This window comes from Sinohyriopsis cumingii, chromosome 16, assembly GCF_028554795.1.
Source record: "Sinohyriopsis cumingii isolate HCF-2022 chromosome 16, ASM2855479v2, whole genome shotgun sequence".
NCBI lineage: Eukaryota > Metazoa > Mollusca > Bivalvia > Unionida > Unionidae > Sinohyriopsis > Sinohyriopsis cumingii.
Genome location: NC_142976.1, coordinates 70,752,495 through 70,775,365, shown reverse-complemented (window position 1 = coordinate 70,775,365; position 22,871 = coordinate 70,752,495). Strand labels below are relative to the sequence as shown.

Genomic DNA, 22,871 nt, shown 5'->3' with positions numbered 1-22,871 from the left:
AGAGAGAGAGAGAGAGAGAAATATATGCATACAGCAAGAACACTTTTAGTCTAGCAGATAACTGGGGAAATAAGGAATCAGGCTTTAACAAATTTGGTCAGAGAGTGAACAGTAAACATAAATATAAACATAATAATAATAATAATAATAATAATAATAATGAGGACTTTGTATAGCACCCAATCTTTAGAAGCTCTAAGCACTTTACAACATTAAATAAAAAAGCAAACACCATGAAATCAGAAAACATAAAAACATGCTGACATCATTTAAAGTAGGAAACATTATTAGGTCTTAAAGTTAAGACTGAAAATACCATAAGGCAATAAATCTACTGAGATTTCTAAGCAAGCACACAAAAAAAAGATACTAAAATCACAAAATCCAGAAAGATTCATATAAAGGGAGTATTGAAAAATTTCTGATAACATCCTTACCTGGCCTGAGATATATCCAGAACATCCTTGGTCTGTTTGGACCAGGGCAATTCCACCAAAAGTTCTAAATAGTTTCTGAAATAATCCATAGGGTCACTTGATTAACATTCAAATATTTAATACTGACCTACAATTGGTTACGGTTCAGTAATATAAAGCATATCAACTTTGGTCCCATCCCTCTCTGGGTTAATACAGGATGTCAAACCCACTTTAACGGTATATAATTACTGTAAATCATTCATAGTGTTAACTCGAAAAAAAAAATAACTACAAAAGACTGAATAAAAATGTGAAATTCCTTGTTGATTTGATGCCAAGATAAATCTGTTATTTAAGGACTCAGCCATTCCTCTCCATATAATCATAGGAATGCCAATAACTTATTTTATATGCAACATACTTCCTACACATTTTCAGACAGCACAAAATAATAATTTTAATTGCTGTCCAAAGACATAACTTATTTTTTTATTTCACATCCAAAAACAAACTTGAAGACAAAGATCCCCCCTTTTCCTTGCAAGTAATGATATTAGCACCTATGATGTTATATTCCCATGAAGCAAAACAAGCATTTTCTTTATATTTAATTGAATGGCAATGAATGAAAGACATGCATTACTAGATTAAATATTTCTACTCGATACATGTCCATCAACCAGTGATAATAATGTATAGGAACAACTATGGATTTTCACAACTTTTCTAATTAAGAAATAAAGGCTGGTGTGAATCCTGCAATTGCATGTCATAAAATAGAAATAGTCCGACTGGTAATTAACACAATATCAATATAAAGTAACTACCATGCTGCTGGTGATAACCAAACTAAAACTTGTTGCAAGACTTCACACAAGCTGAAATGCTGCCAGGATTTTATCTAACTGGGGGAGCTCTTCTTTGTCACAAAAACAATGGAGGAGTAGAACAAAAAGAAGGTGGAGGAGGAAATGGCCATAATTCAATATTTACCTAAAACTTCAGTATCCATTTCTCTTTCTTCCTCCTCCACTGTTTGAGCCCTAATGAAATCAAAATCTTTAAAACATGTTGCCTGTAGTTGTATAAGCATTAATCTGTGGATTTTTTCTGAGCTAAATCTGTTCCTTATTTGTGTATGAATCTGTGCTGATGACCCCTTTCTGCATTCTGCTATCTCAAGGGGAATTACACAGTTAGCTTGGCAAGATGAAGCAAGTTTGGAAACTGTTCTTTATGGTTGTTACATACACTTTTCCACTGCTCACTGGTATTATCATTTGGAAACATCTACTCCAAAATAATAATTTTTACTAAAATAAGCTCTGCCAGAGTTTCACTTTTGGTATCAAATTTCCTATCTGTTCCAAAATGCTGCATTAAAATTTTAAGTCCATTAATGCCACAGTTCAGAGGTATTTTGACCAAATAAATATCTTAATTTCCTAATTTCATTTTTAGATTATTTATTAAATTTAACTTAACCCTCACTGGGCTATATGATTTTGTAGCACAAGATCCAACAGGATTAAATTGTTTGAGGACAAAACGAAAATTGCACTCTACTTTTAAATTGTCTATAATTTAATTTAGCTTTCTTTAACCTTTTTTACATTTATTTTTTAAATACTGCTGAAATGGGGACTTGACTGGCATGCCATCTGTTTTTGTCCATCCAGCATGTACATTTTCTGGTTCAAAATCACTCACTGGTATCTCCATTAACACTTTCCCAGCTCCAATAATCTGACATACTTCATAACTTTATAAATAAATTGCCTTCATCACTATCATCACCCAGTATTTCCTGAATGATATCATCATCTAAAGATGAACTACACTGGGAATCAGCCATTTTGAGTTTTCTAAGCAGCTCGTATTATAAACACACATTTGTAAAACTTCGTTGATGCAAGATTAAAAAACTATCATTGAATGTTTGTTCCAGGGCCCAATGCTCCCATCAAATTTAGTTTACACATCATTTATGTCAAGCCAAAGAATCCAGATGTGTAAACAGTTATGAAAAAAGACAAGTTGTGGTGTGGCAAATGCTACAATACCTCTATTAGCACAACTTATGACAAGCACTTTAAGGCTGAATGGCTGAATAAAAACTGTACACTGCATGGAGGTAATTTTCATATGTGCAACTTTAAACTAATTTGCATGAATTCTTATGCATAACTGATCTCCAAGTGCATGAATTCATACAAAGTTTTGCATGATCCACGCAACTGCATGGCCTGCCAGCATCTACGCGCATGTCAGTGGTACTGTAACTTTTACATCTTGAATACAGAGTAAAATTAAATATCAAATAAGTAACAAGCAAAATTCTAGATCTTACTTATAATGTCTTATAAATTCTAAGCCTTAAAAACTCTGCATTTATTAGATTTGGAAGGGGAAAAATATACTATATGATCAAGCACATCTATTCAAATCTTCCTGACATCGTTGTGCACTCACTAGCATACACATATCTAATCCACATGCTTGGAACCTTTCATAAGAATGGATTTAATGAGAAAATAAAGGTTGAACTTGAAAATATAATGTGCAATTTTTGTGCAATTGGTTTATTTTTCAGTGCTCTTCATTTCATAAATGAGTGTGAATCATGAAATTATGCACTGCAGAACAAACTCTAAGACTGGGACTTTACATGAATCATGCATTGTAGAACAGACTGTAAGACTGGGACTTTACATGAATCGTGCATTATATAATAGACTCTTTGAGACTGGGAATTTACATGAGTCATATATTGTAGAATAGACCCTGTAAGCCTGGAATGTTACATGAATCATGTATTGTAGAATAGACTCTGTAAGACTGGGAATTTACATTAATCATGCATTATTGAACAGACTCTGTAAGACTGGGAATTTACATGAATCATGCACTGTAGAATAGACTCTGTAAGACTGGGAATTTACATGATTCATACATTGTAGAATAGACTCTTCAAGGCTGGGAATTTAAATGAATCATATATTGCAGAACAGACCCTGTAAGACTGGAATATTACATGAATCATGCATTGTAGAATAGACTGTAAGATGGAATTTACATGAATCATGCATTGTACAACAGACTCTTTGAGACTGGGAATTTACATATCTGGGAATTTTCTTGAAGACTGACATGAAAGATTTAAATTTTTTGTAGTTATTGGTATGTTCATGGTCACATTATATAGTACTGACCTACTGAAGCAAATGTCATCTGTTTAAATTTACTGGCAAAGACACTAATAATTTTACATGAAAATGAGACTGTGCCTTAAGTACAAGTTCTATAAAACAATTAAGGTAATGCTTCATCCAAAATTACAATGCATCAAAATATACTTTCACAACAGTTATTTTAAGTACTCAGTAATGCTACTCTAAATAATCTGAGGAATGCCTGTAACTACTTACTCAGCCATGATACTCTATACAATCTTAGGAATGCCTGTAACTACTTACTCAGCCATGATACTCTATACAATCTTAGGAATGTCTGTAACTACTTACTCAGCCATGCTACTCTATACAATCTTACGAATGCCTGTAACTACTTACTCAGCCATGCTACTCTATACAATCTTAGGAATGCCTGTAACTACTTACTCAGCCATGACACTCTATACAATCTTAGGAATAAATGTAACTACATACCTGATCATGGCCTGCTCAGGCATGTGCTGCGGCATTTTCTTGAGCCTCTTAAACTCTCTCATAGCAGCTGTGAATGCTTGTTCTGGCATGTTAGCATTTCTTCATAAAGCAATTAGGAAGCATAAAGAATAAAAAATTACATAAATAAATGTAAATTCCTTCAGCATAGAATAAGTCTCTCTCTCTCTCTCTCTCTCTTGATCAAGAGAGAGAGAGAGAGAGAGAGAAAACCCTTGATCTAGCATGGGTAATTTAAATTCAGTTGTAATCATAGTATCACCATTATATAATATACTTGGTACCTAGGCAGTGCACTTTCAAAGTGGAGTATTAGTTGTAATTAAGAATTTTGTATTATTTTCATATGATCTCTGTATAATCTGAGTACACTGGCATATATTTTTTTTAAACTGCACTGTCTCTGTACCATGTAAGTTTAAATGGAAGTCATCAGCAATATATATTCAAAATCAACATATTTAATGTGTTGTGAATCATGTGCACTGGTTATGTCCCTTTACTTACAAATGCCTATAGTGCACTGGTTATGTACCTTTACTTACAAATGCCTATATTAACAAAATGCAAAAATATTCTTAAAAAACCAAAGAATTTATTACAAAACCATAGCAAGAAGACCCAATCATGAGTTTGTTTTACTGTTAACATTTAAATGCATTTATACAACTTAAAAGCTATATCAGTTGTAGTAATAGAGTCATTAAGGTTTTCAGCATACCAACATGCAAAATAGACAGGAAGAAAACCAGTATATTGGAAACAGAGGCAAAGATTTAAACAACTGCTGTTATTTTTGTCAGATTGTTGTTGTTGTTCAAAGTGAGATGAGATCATGATTTTTCAAGCGTTACAGTTTCATTTCAATTACTTGATTTTCTGTTCAAGATCTGCCATCTCATCACCTTCGGCATCATCTTCTTCATCCACATCTGTGTTCAATTTCCCCCGGAACACACGTTGCATGTTTCGAGGTCGTCCACCTTCCCTCCTGGTAATGATCTCAAGTGCTTTGTTCTTACGAGCCTTCTGCAGAAGGTTTAGCCCCTTCAATAGAATCATAACAAAGAAAATCATTTTGAATCCTATTCATAATTACACAAGCACAACAAAACCCACATTTAATATAACTGTCCTTAAATCAGGCAGCATTATTTCTGTAAAGCAAAAGAGCAGAAAGATGGTTTATGTGCATATACTGATGTGATGAATTTATTCTTAATGATATATCATTCTTTATAATTTGGTAATTTGAAGTACCTGTATAAAATGTCATGGTCTATTCCTGAATTGAAATCTGGAAAATCCTCCCTTTTTAAAGGTGGTATTTTCTAAATAAAAGGGGAATTTACGGATGTAAACAAAGGTAGGGTTTGTCAATTACTATGTGTAAAAAACAGTGTATTCAATAATATTTTGGCATGAATTTTAAATAAATTTGCATAAAATACCACAATCATGCATCCTAAAATAGGTCTTACAATGTTCAGTAAATAAGGATAGAACATACAAGAAACCTAACAGTTGCTATACAATCTTCCATATTGTGAAATTCTTTAAATTTGCAGGGTTCTGATTTTCATGGCTTTTGTGGGTGTGCTAGGCCAAGAATTTAAATTAAAAGTCCCAACAAAATATCAACCAAACTGACATTTACCTTTGCCCCCATCCCATGCCACATGCAATGGAAAAGCATTACCTGCTTTGTTTTAATACCATGGTCATCTATAGTGCTGGGAATGTGAAACATAATTTTGGACAAGTACATCAATCATGATGAACAATGGAACTATATAATTACAATTTAAGCAGGGCCCCGAGCGGCCAAGTGGTCTAAAGCGCTCTCGGTCACGGATCACTGCCATCTCACCTCTGTCTGCACCAGTCTGAGTCTCGGATTCGGCATTTGTGGGTATGTGAGAAACCTTGCCAGTAGCTTCTTACGGGTCAGTGGTTCTTTCCGGTGTTTCCCAGGTTCTTCCTCCACCATTAATACCGGCATGTATAGCCTATCGTGTGCTGAAAAATGGCGTTAAACCCCACAACAACAACAACAACAAAATTACAATTTAATCTGAAGGCAAAATTTCATGAGCATGAAAACTAGTGTAAAGTTGTAATAACTCTACTAATGTATAGCAATAAATGCTGACTTACACACTGTCCATGTCATTCTTTACCTCCCAAAACACAGTATTCCAAGCTATATACACATTTTTGCACATATCAACTATTATCTAAACAATCAGCAGATTAGTCCCACTTTCTCATTTCAATCAGGTCTCTCTGAAGTGCTACTCTGTCATGTGTACACACAGGCCACTTAGTATAAACTGGCCTAATGATAGGTCAGCTGGGACCTATTTGTATCTCTGCAGTTTAAGTTTCGCATATTTTTATCAATTTCTTTAGGATCATCCATCACAATACATGCATTATTAATAACATTGATATTCATCAGAACTTTACGGATCCAATCTGGACCACAAGCTTAAGAAGCAGCATGGGGTTTCCACTGGCTGAATTTGCCAAATTGTTTCGAACAAAAGAACTTTACAATCACTGGCACTGTTCAGGCACCTAATCCTTAATTCTTGTGAACCTGATGCTTTGATAGTGGTCTTTAAAAACATATGCAATTTTAATTACTTAAGATTATAATAGCGGTATAAAATGTGTCATCTCAGGTGTGGAAGAAGTCGGTATTTTTTTTAAGATCTCTGCATTTTTGCCAGATGTTTGCAATGAATAACTTAATTAATCAACTTAATTACTGCAGTATGTATTACAACAATTTTCTTGCTAATGCATGGAAATGAGTGTCAGACATAATTGTATAAAGAAGAATAAATTATATTTTTTGTGTGCCTAAATGATGGATGAAGAAAATTAGGTACCCATGAATATGTAGTTTTTGCCCAAACAACTACATCTGAAACCCATGAAAAAAGTTTCACAGTAGTTACCTTCCCTGTATGGCCACCACTGATACCAAGACAATCATTTTAAAACTTTACTTTTTATGTTTCCCTATATAATTTAAATGTCTTCCACAGTAGTCTGCAACAAAAAAAACCCCAGGAATCATTATACCTACTAGCTGGTCGGTTATGGGATGTTAAACTGTGCATATATAATCAAACCTACCTTAACAACCAAATTTATTAAGCAATCCTGTTTTCACATTCTCATTCTGAAAGTCCCAGTAACAATTTATACAAAAATGAACTTCTCTATGGAAGAGGCCACTTTTTTCCCCTCCTTAAGATGGCTGCTTGCAGGCTGAGGCGATAGTATAAAAGTTGGATTGAGTGGTTTACAGTTGAATTAACATCAATTTTCACACTGTAATTTGTTGTTTCAAGAAATATTAATATGTTTGACCTGAGAAATGTTCAGGTGAGTCACACATGGCTTGCACATGACCACTGAGAAGAATTAAACTAGCTATTTTAATCAGCATGCAATGACATGACAATACTGACAAACAAACCTATTATTCTTTCAGGGAAAAATAAAGAAGTCTACCCACCCACTTTTTCCCCTACTGGTTGATTGCCAAATTTCAGCCTTTAACATAGGTATGACAATACTGTATAGTTTTGTACAACTGGGTTGGACTTATAAACCAGTTCCAATACTCAAATAATCACCCAATTTGCTTATAATGGCTTAACAGGGGAACAATTCAAAGATAAGTTAGAAAAAGAAATGACATCCATCCAGCCAGTCATTCTCAGGCAAATAGAGAAGCCTACCAACCATCTTTATTTTCCTACTGATTGGTTGCCAGATTTCAGCCTTAACACATTTTCACTATGTGTACATGTAGTGTGTGTGTCTGTGTAGTGTTTCTACCAGCATAACACCAGGAAGCCAGTCTAATAAATTTGTAAACCAGTAGGAGGTAGGTTTATTATCAGACAAAGAAAGATATCATTAATAAATATTTGCCAGATTTTTGTTTACAAAATTGGGGACAGGGGCTTATCATTAGCAAAATATGCTGCTGTATATACTCAATTATAAGTAGAGTCAATCAAATGGTAAACAACAAAGATCCTGATCTGCCATAGCATAAGCACCTGAAGATCAGGATGTTGTTTGTTCTACTGATTACTCCTGACAAACTGTACAAACCCAGATATGTTAATGCATTATGTGAATGCAGATCTGGGTCTGTGCAGTTTGCAGCTGGATTCATTTTATAAGCAAGTATATATGGTACATTTTATTATTCTACCTCAATCTGTCTCATCAATAGAGGGAGAGCCTTCTTGAAGCGCTCTGTCAGATCAACTGAATCCAAGACTTGTATCTTCTCTGTATATGAAGCCTTGACAATTGCTGCACAGATGTCTGGTAGATGCTGACTGGGCAGACTCTCCAACATTCTCTGTAATCAATGATGGAAAAATGTCAAAAAAATATTTTTACACAAGCCAGGAGTACATGAATTTTATATCTGAATGAACTATGTGGAAAATGTATGTGCTGAATGGGGCTTGAAGATCCATTTATCTGTACTGATTTGTGGTTGATGGGTAAAGGCTAAATGCATTTTCCTAAACAAAGTGCAAAACAAGAGTATGATGAATGGTACACCTGCCAATGTTTCATAGCTCTCCAGGTAGGCACTAGCATGGCATGGTTTACTCTGAAGACTACTTACCAATCAATAAATTTCAATGATATGGACCTTAAGTCAAGGTATGCGTTCTTGAATAAAACTTACAGGGAAGAAACAAATCATTTTTTATCAGACTTAACATTGCTGTGACCTCTGACCTTTAGTCACCAGAATCTAAAGGTTTGTGCTTTACCCTATGTGCAAGCCATCCAAAGTCTGGTGAAGGAATTATCTTTAAAACAAAATATTTTATGTAAAACTATGAGTATGAACCAAAATGACCTTGACCTTTAACTTAATAGGCATCTTCACACCTCAAGTGTAACAGTACAGGGGGTAAGACAAGTTTGGTATCATCCTTTATTCTAAATCTGAAATTAAATGGACAATGCTTATTAAAACATACTAGATGGAATTAAAAGTTCAATAACTTTCAACTGTCCTTCATCTGACCCCATGACCACACAGTGACTTGACCAGGGGATATGAGTGGTAAAGGAGAGAGGGATAAATATGTGCTGTTCTGTTCTCAATATGAAATGAATTTGGTAACGGCACTCTCAAAATGTATATGATAGAAAAACTCTACTCAAAAACTTTAACCAAAGTGTGTTCTACATGTATTTATTGATGATCTAGACACACCTGGGTACAGATCCTCAGGTCTGTGTGTGCCAGATCCATCAGGTCTGTGTGTGCCAGATTCACTAGGTCTGACTATGTAAGCCAGATCCATCAGGTCTGTGTGTGCCAGATCCATCAGGTTTGTGTGTGCCAGATCCATCAGGACTATTTGTGCCAGATCCATCAGGTCTGTGTGTGCCAGATTCACCAGGTCTGACTATGTGAGCCAGATCCATCAGGTCTGACTGTGTGTGCCAGATCCATCAGGTCTGACTGTGTGTGCCAGATCCATCAGGTCTGACTGTGTGTGTCAGATCCATCAGGTCTGACTGTGTGTGCTAGATCCATCAGGTCTGACTGTGTGTGCCAGATCCATCAGGTCTGACTGTGTGTGCCAGATCCATCAGGTCTGACTGTGTGTGTCAGATCCATCATAACCAAATTATACACCACATGGCCCTTTCCAGGAGTAGAAGAATTTCAAAGGCAGGGGAGCACATAATGATATTTTATTCCAGATATGAAGTTAATGTGATAAGAAGTTACAGAAAAAGTGACACAAAATATTATGCAAGTGAAAAACACACTGTGCAGCAGATGGGTTAGAAATCACCTTTGTATGCACCATTATTTTGATCACTGAGTTAATAAGATGTATTATGACAAGAGAGCATGACATTTGCTTCTGCTCTAAAAATTTACATCTTTTGTACAACCAAAGAATGTTTCTGGATTGCATGTTTTCAGCAAATACAGACATGATGCTGAAACACAGAGTTGTTACATGTTTAGGCTGGAATAAACAGTAACACAGAAAGAGTGAGAAAAAAAAAAACAAGTTTTTAAAATTTAACAAATAATTTATTTTCCTGGAAAATTCTGTAAAAATGAAAAAAGGAGAAGAACTTATAGTTTCAAGAATCAAATCCAAATATAATCTAAGAATAATCCATGAATTAAATTGCAAAAGTCCTAGTAATAAATGTTCTAATAATTTCAAGTTTGAATCCTGATGGAAAATCCAAGATGGATGACGATGACGTATGCTGTAGTCAGTACTGTGCTTATCTACAGTTCCTTGTAGAAATACAAATAATAGCAATCCGGTGTTGGAAATCCAAATTAAATTTGTAAGCAATGTCTTTCCAAAATTTCTGTGTGAGCACTCCTCAAAATATTTCCAGAGAATAAAGAATTAATCCTTTTGAAATCCAACTGATCTGAAGAATTATTATAGCTCAAATCTGGCCACAACAAATTAACTTGACAACAGTATGAAAAGCCCCAAACTGAGAAATCTCTCTCAAAACAAAGATTATATTGTATCATAAGATGCAGTTTTGAAATTCCCCCAAGTTGCGAAATCGGGGGGGGTGGGGGGGGGTGTCACATGATTGTGTTTATATCACATACACAGAATATGGCCTTGATTAGACCAATGATTTTATGCCCAGAATAAAATTTTTTAGAAGTGTTTATTCTTAACTCACATAGTCCCATCATGACCTTGACAACAATAACCAATCATTTTAAAATAAAATAGAACTTTGTTTACTAATTCTGAATTCGGGTCAGAATTAAGATCAACACCTGTTGTTTATAAACTAACAGTCAAGGTAAAACAATTTTCTGAAAAAGTATCATCTCTAATGAATAAATTTACATTACAATAGCATGTAAGAAATATAAAAATGTAAAACTGACAAACAATTCAATTAAAATATATATATATTAAATCAGATATACGTAACAGAGTCCTAAGCTTTTGTGTAGCCTGGAAAAATGACAAGTATAAGAACACACAAGAGCACCAATGCCACATATGAAATCTTACAGTGATAAAGGGATATGCCCAACCTGATAAACCTCATCCAACAATGCTGACAAGCATTTTTTTTTAAAAGAATAAATGTTAATGGATATACTGGGTGTTTTTAACACTTTGATTAATCTATTTTGTTTCTGAGTTATATAAAAAGGTACCTTTAGTTTGGCCACTACTGGTATTGAAATATCCAGCATGTCCACCAGTTTTGCTGCCTGCTCTCGGAAATTACCAGCCAGACTGTTCAACTCAGAGTTATTCTTTATGCTGTCATCTGAAATTACATGTTTAAGCAAAATACAAATTAGACTGGTATGTAGTACTTGTTAAGCATTAAACAGCAGCAAAATACAAATTAGACTGGTTTGTAGTACTTGTTAAGCATTAACAGCAGTATATCTTTTATTCCATCTATACTTTCTTTTTTCTCTCACTAGTATTATCAAAATGGGGTAAAAGTTTTTAGTGAAAATATAACAAGAAATTTTATCTGTAATGCATGTCATATCTGAGTCCAATGGCTCAATCTGCATATACTGGTACAGTGTAATTTTTAAAAAATAACCTTTCCCAAAAAAACAAGAAACCACATTTTTGCCAAGTCTATCTTAAAGGAACCAACTTAGACACTGACTTTAATTAAGAGTGTGGTCCTGTGTATGGATGGGCACACACATCAACACCAAACTGACCATTATGTCAAGCTTCCTCCTCTGTGGGCTTGACAATATGTACAAACAACATGTAGTAAAATGCCAATAATCCCAACTAATTGGAAGATAAGGAGTCTGTCCACACAAATGGTTGTGTGGAAATGATAAATTTATGCAAAACAAATTGCGTGTCTCAGGGGCAATGCTGGTCAAGTATCATCAGTGTAACTCGCATTTTACTTATAGTCTACATGCTAATTTACAACAACGTATTAATCATTATACAACCATGTACAGCAGTATGCCATATGATAGCTGAAAGCACAATGAAATAACCATTCTCAAAATGCTGACAAGGTGCAGCCTGGAACAACAACAAGTATAACAATGACAAGAATAACAACCAGTGTAGCCTAGTTCTGGCCCACTTTATGTCAGAAAAATCTATTCCAATGAGATTTGTTTGCATAAGACCTGTTCAATTCATGGATCCTCTATAAATGAAATAAAAGATTTGATGAGTAATATATTTTTCACTTGCTCCAAACAAAGCCTTTTCCCTTAAGTTTCTGTGCAGTATGATTTTCCAGCCCTAATAGTCAAATGCAACAAATGTCAACTTCTTTTCAATGAAGGATTCAATAATCAATGTTGCTAAATCAGAACATTTTTCAAGAGATGAAGTGAAGAATTTATGGTTTTGCCATTGCTCTAACTAAGGGCTTAACTGGGGAAGAAAAATCATCTTGACTCAGTGGTTGGCATGGTGGACTCATGACCAGAAGAATTCAGGTTAGAATCCTGCCCAGATCAGGCTGCTTTAGTATGGTGTAACCTCTCAAACACTGACGTTATGTTAAATAATGATAAATCACTGAACTGAGTAAATCATCTATGATCATTATTCTCATCCGAGGAATCACCTAACATATAAAATTATGCACAAATCACAAAACCAACAAAAATGTGGTTTAGCTGATAAAAAAATAAATTTTGGATGAAAAAAATTCTGATTCATTACAATAGCCAATTTTCACTCTTGAAAGCAGCATACAATTTAAAATCAAATGCATTAAACCATCTAAATACAGCCTGATTATCTCACAATGTAGGTGTATGCCCCAATGTAAGGCAACATGAGAAAATACTTCTCACCCTGGTCTCCTGATAGCTTGTCAAGCTGGGTTACTGTGGCAATAGGGAAGGGTGTTTCCTGCAGAAGTTCCTCAATTTTGAACCTGCACAGACCAGTTACAAGTAGAGTGTAGGCTGGTTTTGGCCAGTTTGTGCCAGTGACCTGGACAACCACTGCTGCTGTTCCTATTGGATGCAATGTAGAAATATCCTCATTCTACAAAAATTAAATTTAGACTGATATATCAGTTGTCACACTAGCTTCAACATTACAGGAGATGTTACTTTTCCCTCCTGTTTAAACAGGATGAAGGAAATGGAATGTAGGGAGATGTGAAAGTAACAGGAAACATTTTTTTTATTACAAACAAAATTCCTCAATGACTGATATTTTTCTGTTTCTTCATGTCACTTAGTTATTACAATACACCCTAAAATGCTCACCATCCTTTGTATGTATGTGAGATATGTAACGAGGCCGAACCACCTACTACTGATGATGAAAAACTTTCCATCTACTGCATATCTTCATTAAGAGCAACTTTGCAAATGGGTAGCTGTCACTCACAATAGATAGCTGTTACTCAAAATAGGTGGCTAAAACTTGCAGAAAGCAAACTCTCTCTTTCCACTGGATTTTCGGGTAAAATGTTCAGTAAATTCATTAAACTCTTAACCTTTATTCAGTCTCAGAATGTCTTCAATCATACAACATTTGCTTTTGGGGCCAAAAAGTTTGGTAGGGACATTAAAAAGCAGTGATTAAAAGAACAATTGCAGCAACAGAAGAAAAGTTATGTACAATCCTCCAAGGATCCCAAACTATGCCCGCTAAGATGAATCAAAATTCTAAATCTATTGTACATATCAACATACTACCACCCATCACGTCCCACAGTTTGTGAAGACCCTTAAATTGTATCAGAGTTGTGCAACAATACTCTTGCACCAGGTACGGCAGGATAACATAATCTTTTGGAAAATTACTTAGGATAACATCCAAGATTAATTAAGTTTCTTCATACAAAAATCATACAATATCGTAATATTCATTAAGTGTCTACTCATCACTGCAATTTCACCCAATGAAAATTTTAAATTGTTCAACAATTACTGCAATCTTAATTTTACAATTGTTTACAATTTTCAAAAATCATGTCTGAAACCGATCAGGCTTGCAAATGTTATTAAAAACAGATTTCCCAACATTTCAGCAAAAGTGAATCATAACCTAAAACACACTCAAAGATGGTATATATATATATATATATATATATATATATATATATATATATATATATATATATATATATATATATATATATATCCCTATTTGGTTCACATCTATACTCTATCTGATGAATTCCCTGCACCTCCTGCTTAAAATATATTATTATGTAAGCATCTGCAAGAATAACAACTAATACAAAAATCTTTTACACTGTAAATATTATCAAATGATGAATGAAGATCAGTTGTCTTATACATTACTGGATTTGATACTATTATTACTCTATGGTCTTAAACTAAGTAACAAAAAGAAAAAAACCAACAACTTTTCTAAATTACAAAAACACTTTATTTCCCTCGAATACAAAATGAAAATTCAAAAGACACAGAATTATGAATAAGATCCCAAATAATCCAAACAGTTCTATCACAAGTCTAAAAGTACAGAACATTCTAAATTAATTCCAATAATCTTGAAGGTGCTGATGTACAAATAGTCTTGAAGTATCACAATAATATTCTCTGGAAAGCCTTGGAATGAATTGATAATAATCTCAAATAAGTGTTTAAGTCCAAAAAGTCAATGAACACTTTGTAATTCAAATGAATAATTGAAATAAATGATTCCCGTCAAATTATATCTGAACGCAACTAAAATCTCTGATCACAGATTCCAAAAGATTGATATATGAAACAGGAATGAATAATTGTTTACCTTGTCTCCTTGATATAGATTGTCATCTGGCCTATAACACATTAATATTTTCTGGAAAACTAATGATTTCTAATGGAAACTTCCATCAAATTCAAAACAAGCTTAGAAATTGGTAATATAAAATCTTCTAGAGAAACGAAACAAATTATTCTGTATATAATAATAATAATAATAATAATGAGGACTTTGTATAGCGCTTAATCTTTAGAGGCTCTAAGCACTTTACATTAGACAACACCTATAAGATAAAAAATAAAAATGAGTTGTGGAACAAAATAATCTATCAAAAAAAGGTTGAAGACATTTTGCTGAGTCATAAAATACAAACCTCATCTAGCACGCTTGATGCTTCTTTGGGGATGACTCCAATAATGGTGCTTCTGAGAGTGTTTTTGCTTAATACATGGCTTTTCACCATATTCATGCTGTCAAACAAGTTTGAAAATTAATAAATTTATGAAAATGCATTATCCACTATGCATATTAATTTAATAACCATAATCATTTTCTAACCATTTTAAAAACAGATGGAGTTGTATAATTTTTGAGCATGTTCTGAAAAAAGAATTCTTAATGTATCACTTCAAATGACACCAGGTTAATAACAAGAAAAATAACAATTTGAAAGAATCATATATCTTGCCAGCTCTATTGCCAAAGATTTTTGATGTGTGATCATACAAATGTACCTTTAATGAAAACCAAAATTAAGACTTTCAGATGACATTTAAACTATATGAGGCTCACTGAAAGGCTGTGTGTGCACAGTTATAAATGGACAGAGCTTCTTCACTTGAAATTAAAAGTCAATAGATAACTATCTGTAACTTAGGACCATACAGAAGTACTTAAACTGAAAATTTTACAAAGCAAGATTTTCAAAAGACATTCAAAAACTGAATGCAGGTCATTGGATGATGTGGGTGCATGGATATAAAAGAAACTCCTGATTATCGACCAAATATGATACATGTATCTACATAGTATACTTTGAAGAAATGTGAACCAGAACTGTTCATTGTGTGAGGCAACTAGATTTGTCCTGCCTAGATGACCACAAAATCAACGTATGATTGATTGCTATCTTCCATGTGATATTGTAGAGTTAAAATGCAAAACTATGTCATTACAAATGTATTTTTACAAAAATATTTTCTGCCTACACATGATTTATCAAAGCAAGAAAGTGCATCATATACAATGAGCCACTAGTGGGTGGGTGGGTGTGTGCAGTGAGAGAGGTTTAGGAATATTTGGTAAAAAGGGATTTGCGATGGTGAACCATTGCCATTTTTTTTAAACATTATCACTAAGTGTTCTAATATTTAAAGGTTTGAATCAAAATCAAATGATTCTGTTCAATTAACTATACTGACCTAGAAAACAATGGGACATAAAAACATGTTATTTTATGTAAATTTATGCAAGTGCAAATTATGTCGAGGATATTTCATTCTTATAGCAGTAATTATAGGCTACTGGAAGACTAATAAGCAAATTTAGATAATTATTTGAAAGAAAATATGCCAGCTGCAAAAAGATAATTGTATTTGTGTACAGCTGTCTTTTTCTAGTCTTTTTGGTTTAAACTGCTTGGTTTCAATGTTCTAAGGTGGTGTATCCAGTAAGGTTCCTCTTCTTTCCTGGTTTCGGAACTCCAGTTAGGGATGTGAGTAATTGCAATAAGTGTTATATCACTGTAAGTGTGGCTATGTGTCACAGAACACTTCTCCTCTCATGGCTACACTTTCAGTGATATAACACTTATTGCAAATGTCATTATGATCCATCGTTTTCTAGATCAAAATATTTTACAGCATCCACAACAAGCTGAAATAAATTAAAAGATTTCATTCCTGTAGAAATAGTCATGTAAAGTTTTGCAAACACAATGGTTGTTCTATTTGTTTTGTCTATATTTTGTTTATGCATTTGAAAAAGACTCATTAAGAGTCGAAAGTGCTCAGGCTAATTATACTAGTTTGGCACTGTTTGCTGTCAGTTTATTGCATTTATATCTCTCTCTCTCTCTCTCTCTCTCTCTCTATATATATATATATATATATATATATATATATATATATATATATATATATATACACACACTGTTCCTTTTTGACAGAACAGGGAGAATTGTGAGATGAACGAGAAGTGGGATCAGGCAAGAAATGCAGTGTATGTCTGTGTGCGTGTTTTCATTCTCTTATTTGAAATGTGTCCTCTATTTCACAGCATGCATATCTGGTAGTCCTACAATGTAAGACAACACATGCTGGTTTTGTTTAAGTGCTGACACCCAAAACATAAATATCAGCGTCAAGGTCTTACATGTAGGACTAGCTTAACTGGATTTAACAATGGTTTAAACTTTAAGCAATATTTTATTTCTAAGCAGAAACATTCTGAGTTTTATGTTTTGTATATTTATAAAAATTATATTCACGTCACACATGCTGTGTATTTGGCCGTATGACTTTAAAAGAACACACAAGCTATGCACTGTAATAAATTTTAAGTGACAGAATAACTAGACTGCATTATTGGAATTGCAAGTTTGTACAAATGCTAAATAATTTCAAGTTAGTAAAATGATAAATAAAATTGAAATGTTAAGTAATACATGTAAACAAAGCGCAAAGCTCGTATTCATATTGCGGATTGTCATAATTAACACAATGACATATGTGTAATACTTTTTCATGTCCTTTACAGGGATACGCATTGCAGATCCAGGTAAAAGAACGTTGTCAGCAACCACTAACAGCGGCAATCGCCGAGGAATTGAAATCGTAGAAGCCATTTTGTAATATTGTAACTCGTCCAAAGTTCATTCGCAATTTCGAGATCAAACAATAGTCTGGTTCCCTGAGCTCTCTCCCATCTGGTCTCACTAAGGTCGCGCTCTATAGTTTTGTATTTTAGAATTTAAAGAAAAGAAAGAAGTTCCCCGGGTTCCCACCCTTTTATATCTTCGGTATTGTTAAAACAACCTTTGTTTCCTTTCAATTTGGTGTATAATTGATGTGTGTAATATGGGTTATAGAATATACAGCTTGGCCTTAATCCAGATGTGCATCTTTAAAAAGACTGCTAGCTCCACATGATTATTTTCACTTCCTGGACTTAGAGGTAAATTATAAAAATTATTTAAAATAAAGAACCGATAACTTCCTTTACATTTTACGCATACGGTAATTCATCCATTGCAATTCCAGAAGCTGGTATTGTGTACTTGGGTAAAATTCATTTTCCCAGTTTTAATAAGTACTAAAGATAGTGTACTTTAGGACTAATTCTGGGCGATTTTTTAGCACCAGGGAGCAGTCATTTTATTAGCTGTATGCTTATTGTATGTACAATTTCCATAAGTACAGTATCCAAAGAAACGACAGCTACATTACATCAAAGTAGCATTGAGATATGACAACATTCTCTCCACTGTGTGTGTTTCAAATGTAAACGACTTCACCTTGCATATGTCACTCTCTCAAAAGTACATATAAACTGGTGAGCGACCCTTAAACAACAGCAAAACACCACAGGACCCCCCCCCCCAAAAAAAAAAAAACACACCAAGAATCTCCAAGAACAGTCTAAGACTTTACTGAACACCTACTTTACATTTCAACAACAATAAAAACAAACAAACAAAAACTACGATTGTAGAAAGATTTTGTTGCACAGAAAAGTAGTTATGGAAAGAGTTGATAAGGGAAATAACTCCCGTTTTGACGAAGATCGTTCAGATACAGTAATGTAAATATTTATTAACATTTATCAGTAACCAGCAATACCACAACACTAAGAGACCAAGAAAGGTAATGTATCAGATAATTCCTTAAATAAGTTAATCAAAAATGGCAAGTTCAATGTATATAAAATTATCAGTATATATATATATATATATATATATATATATATATATATATATATATATATATATATATATATATATATATATATATCATAAACAATTGAAGTGTGCATTTGTTTGTAAGTGTTATCGTTTATGTGGTCGTCTCATTGATATACCTAGCTGCAGAGAGGGCGATCAGACCACTTAACGCGTCACGTAAGTGTTTTTAGACCAAAAAAAATAGTGACCTTTTTTTGAGGTCATTAACATTACCGCGTCATTGATTGACCCAGACAAACAAAGGATGCGGTCCACACCCTCTCTGCTGCTATGTTATTCTGAATAATCCTGGAAATCTTTATCAGAGTACAATCATTCTGAATCTTCATCAGAGTAATCTTGAATATGTTTATTGCTCTTCAAGTAATATTCAAGTTCTGATGGTGGTTTTTCTATTTTTGGATTTATGTTCTTTCTTTTTTCTGTAATATATCATTAAACTTCTATATCGATCTCCATCGCAATTTTTACAAATCTGTTATAATCCTCTAACGCCGTTGTTACATCCAACACAATGTCGTGAACCAGCATGAGGATTTTTTGATAAAATATAATTATGTCTCCTGCAATATTCTCCATGGCACCTTTTGTTGCATTTATTTGTTGTTCCTTGAATCAGCCACGCACAATTGTGCATATATTAATGATATCTGTTTAATTAAATTTATTAATTAAAAAATTGTTATATTAAAAAATAATGGTACATCCAGAATCTCATACTGCAAGAATAGCACGAGAGAGACTAGAAGCAATTAAAAAATTTCTTCCTGTCAGAGACTCATTCAGAAAAAAATCTACAAGCGCAGCAAGAAGCACAAGTTGAATACGAAGAAGATACTAAAAAGCTGTTTAAACCCGTCACTGCAGCTACTGAAAAAGTTACAACTGTCATCAAAGAAGATCTTCTTCCGGTATCAAAACAAACAGCAGAACAAACTGAAAAAATAGCAAGAAGAACTAAACAGACAAAGAAGATTTTACGAGATCTTCCAACTGATATAGCTGCGGCCCAACCTCCACCTGTTGGTGAGGAAATACTTGAAAGTATTGGATAACTTCGTACTGAAGTCACCGGCGTGAAAAAAGAACATACACCTAAACCCAAACCAGTAAAAGAAAACGTAGAATTAATTGCAAAATTTAAGGAAGGGTTTGTCGAAGATATAAAAAATACTAAAAGAGAAAAATTACCCGAAAAAATATTAGATTATATATCTAACAAATTTGTTGCTTTAAACCTCCCTTATGAAAAACTAAATAATGAAAATCTTATTAAATGGATGTATCGCATATATGCAAATAAAAGACAAGCTAGAGATGATGATTTAGAATATAGAAATCTTTATGAAGAAGTAAACGCACTTCATGGAGAGAAAATAAGACAACAAGAACAAGAAAAACTCTCCCAGTATCAACTTCCTTCACCTCGGCAACAAACAGAACAACAACAATCTTCTTCATCGCTGTCAAAAATTAAAAAGCTATTTAGAACAACACCATCTAAGAAATCAGAAGAAGGCGCAACGGGGAGTGGTCTGGGAGATGATTTTTGTTTGTCCTGACAGTATCATTAATGATGTGTCACGGTTAGAAGTTCTCATAGGAGGAAAACGAACTGGAAATAATTCACCAGAAATAATTAATGAAGCAGCTGATATTTGCCGGCGATTATTTCAAGATGGTATCATGGATACTGGCGTTTACCGAGAGCTTATCGATGAACTTGTTGATGACTAGTTGTTAGATAAATAACAAACAAAATAAGATGATCATACACAATAATCATCGTAAACCCGTACAGGTCAGAGCGGTAAACTCACGATTACCAATCTACAGAGCTACTTACGGAGATGGACTTGGTGATGTTGTACAGGGATTATTCACAAGGATAGCTCCAAAAGTAGCACCTATTGCAAAACAGTTATCGATGAAAGCTATTGATATTGTTCGTGATAAAGCTCCTGGAGCAATTGTCAATGTTGCTTGTAGGGCAATCAGAGAAAGACTAGCACGATTATTGCGACGAAAACAACAACCACCAGTAAAATTACCAAGTACTGAGGTGATGCCAGCAGATGTCAGTAGAATAATAAATCAGGCTGCAAATCAAAAACTAGCGGCGTTAGCAGATCAAGGACTCGGTGAACCAGGGAATAATATTTCAAGTTTGATATCAGGGAGTGGAGTTTCCAAACCCGGTTTTCGTGTTAGACGAAAATAATTATAATAAAATGTTCAAGCGTGAATCCGATGAAGCATTTGATATGGAGGCACCTTCCTTAAATATGAATTGGTACGTGATTATCAGTTTTATTCTTATGAAGCACGAATACCAGATCAACGTGGAAGAACTGAACTACAAGTTCATGACACAAGTAAATACTTTTTACCCGCTGAGGCTTTTCTTGAGGTAGAAGGTACAAATTGTAAGAACAAACAATGCTAATTACGCAGATGCAGCAAAAGTTGGTTTTGTCAACAACGGGATCATGGCACTGTTTGATAGCGCCACTTATATGATCGATGGAAAAAATATCGAATCAATTCAGAAAGATGTAGACGTTGCTACAACAATAATAGGATTAGCAAGATATTCTGATGATTATACAAGATCAGCAGGTCCCACAATGATGTTTGTGAAAGATAATTCTGGTCACCCCAATGATGATCCATATAATATAAGACGACCAAGAAATGCTGCCAATAATGCTGATGCTGATGTGTGGCAAGTAGTTCATGGTTCTAATACAGATTTCAACGTGGGATTTGCAGCGCGCAGAAATATGTTGCTAGGAGCCAATAGAAGTTTTTCATGCACAATTCCACTATCGCATATTTTTGGATTTTGCAGAAATTTTAGAAAGGTTATTTTTGGAGCTAGACACACGGTTGTTCTTGTAAGAAAGGGTGATGATAACGATGCTCTGTGGAGACATGATGGTGATCCTGGTAAAGTAGTACTATCGAAACTTTCATTGTGGATGCCGGTAATGACTCCAACGATCGCAGTAGAACAAAATTAATTTCTTTCATGGACACTGGTGATAAATCCTTGTTGTCATGGTTAACAACAAGCACAGATAGTATGCAAACTAACGTTAACGGTCAATTTACATGGCATATATCATCACAACACGGTGTTTCTGCACCGCGACATATTTTTATTGCGTTTCAGGAAACTAATCGATTAGGTAGTCAAGAACGTACTCATATGATATTTGATAAACTAGGTGTCACATATATTTCTTTGCGGATAAACGGACAACAAGAACCAACAGAAAATTTACAACTAAATTATGAACAGAATCATATACGACGTGTATATCATCGATTGATGTCATTCATGGGACGTGATTAAAATGTTGATACTGGGTTGTAAATATCACAACATGATTTTAGAACTTTGTATCCGATTCATTATTTTTCAATGGAGCATCTTGATCTATTAAAACAATCTGTCGTTGATATACATCTTAAAGCAACATTAAATACAGGTGGTGCTAATTATAGAGCAATCGCGGTCATACTCAGCGATAAAGCCATGTTACTTGAAGGTGGTAGTGGTCAAATGAGAGTCGTTGATGCACCAGTGGAAAATCTTTGATCATGTTATTTAGAAAAATATATTTATATAAAAATGTCGTATGGTCATGTTAATGTTACTCTGACTCCCGGTCAGGTCAAAAAACTTCAATCAAAAACCGCCAGCAAATGCGGAACTAAAATATCACTAAAACGAGATCAGATTGGTGGTGGTCCAAACAAATTATCGCTGACAAATAATCAGATTAAACATTTCAATAAAGCCCTAGAATCAAAAACCGGAGTTCAATTACATCTTTTTCCGAGCGCCATCAAGGACATGGATAAAATAGGTGGAATATTTCCACTTCTCGCGGATATTCCAGCGTTAATAGCTGCTGCTGCTCCAGCTGTAGCAAAAGCAGCCGCGTTAGGTGCTGTTGGAACAGCTGCTAGAATGGCTCTAAAGAAAGCAACAGGAAATGGATACAAAAAAAGGGACGCGTCCTAAGATTAC

The 22,871-nt window shown here is 34.2% G+C and overlaps 1 protein-coding gene across 1 annotated transcript in view; it reads right to left on the bottom strand.

Moving 5' to 3' along the window:
- LOC149780746 (lon protease homolog 2, peroxisomal-like) overlaps window positions 1-17,802 on the bottom strand; it is a 51,610-nt gene extending 33,808 nt beyond the window's left edge. The window contains exons 1-8 of the mRNA XM_089937808.1: window positions 17,610-17,802; window positions 15,245-15,341; window positions 12,993-13,188; window positions 11,343-11,458; window positions 8,349-8,501; window positions 4,977-5,152; window positions 4,088-4,186; window positions 438-512 (exon numbers count right to left, since the gene is read on the bottom strand). Coding sequence (XP_089793934.1) covers window positions 438-512; window positions 4,088-4,186; window positions 4,977-5,152; window positions 8,349-8,501; window positions 11,343-11,458; window positions 12,993-13,188; window positions 15,245-15,341; window positions 17,610-17,716 — 1,019 coding nt within the window. The 5' untranslated portion in view covers window positions 17,717-17,802. The remainder of the gene's footprint in view (window positions 1-437; window positions 513-4,087; window positions 4,187-4,976; window positions 5,153-8,348; window positions 8,502-11,342; window positions 11,459-12,992; window positions 13,189-15,244; window positions 15,342-17,609) is intronic.
- Between the last annotated feature and the right edge of the window lie 5,069 nt (window positions 17,803-22,871).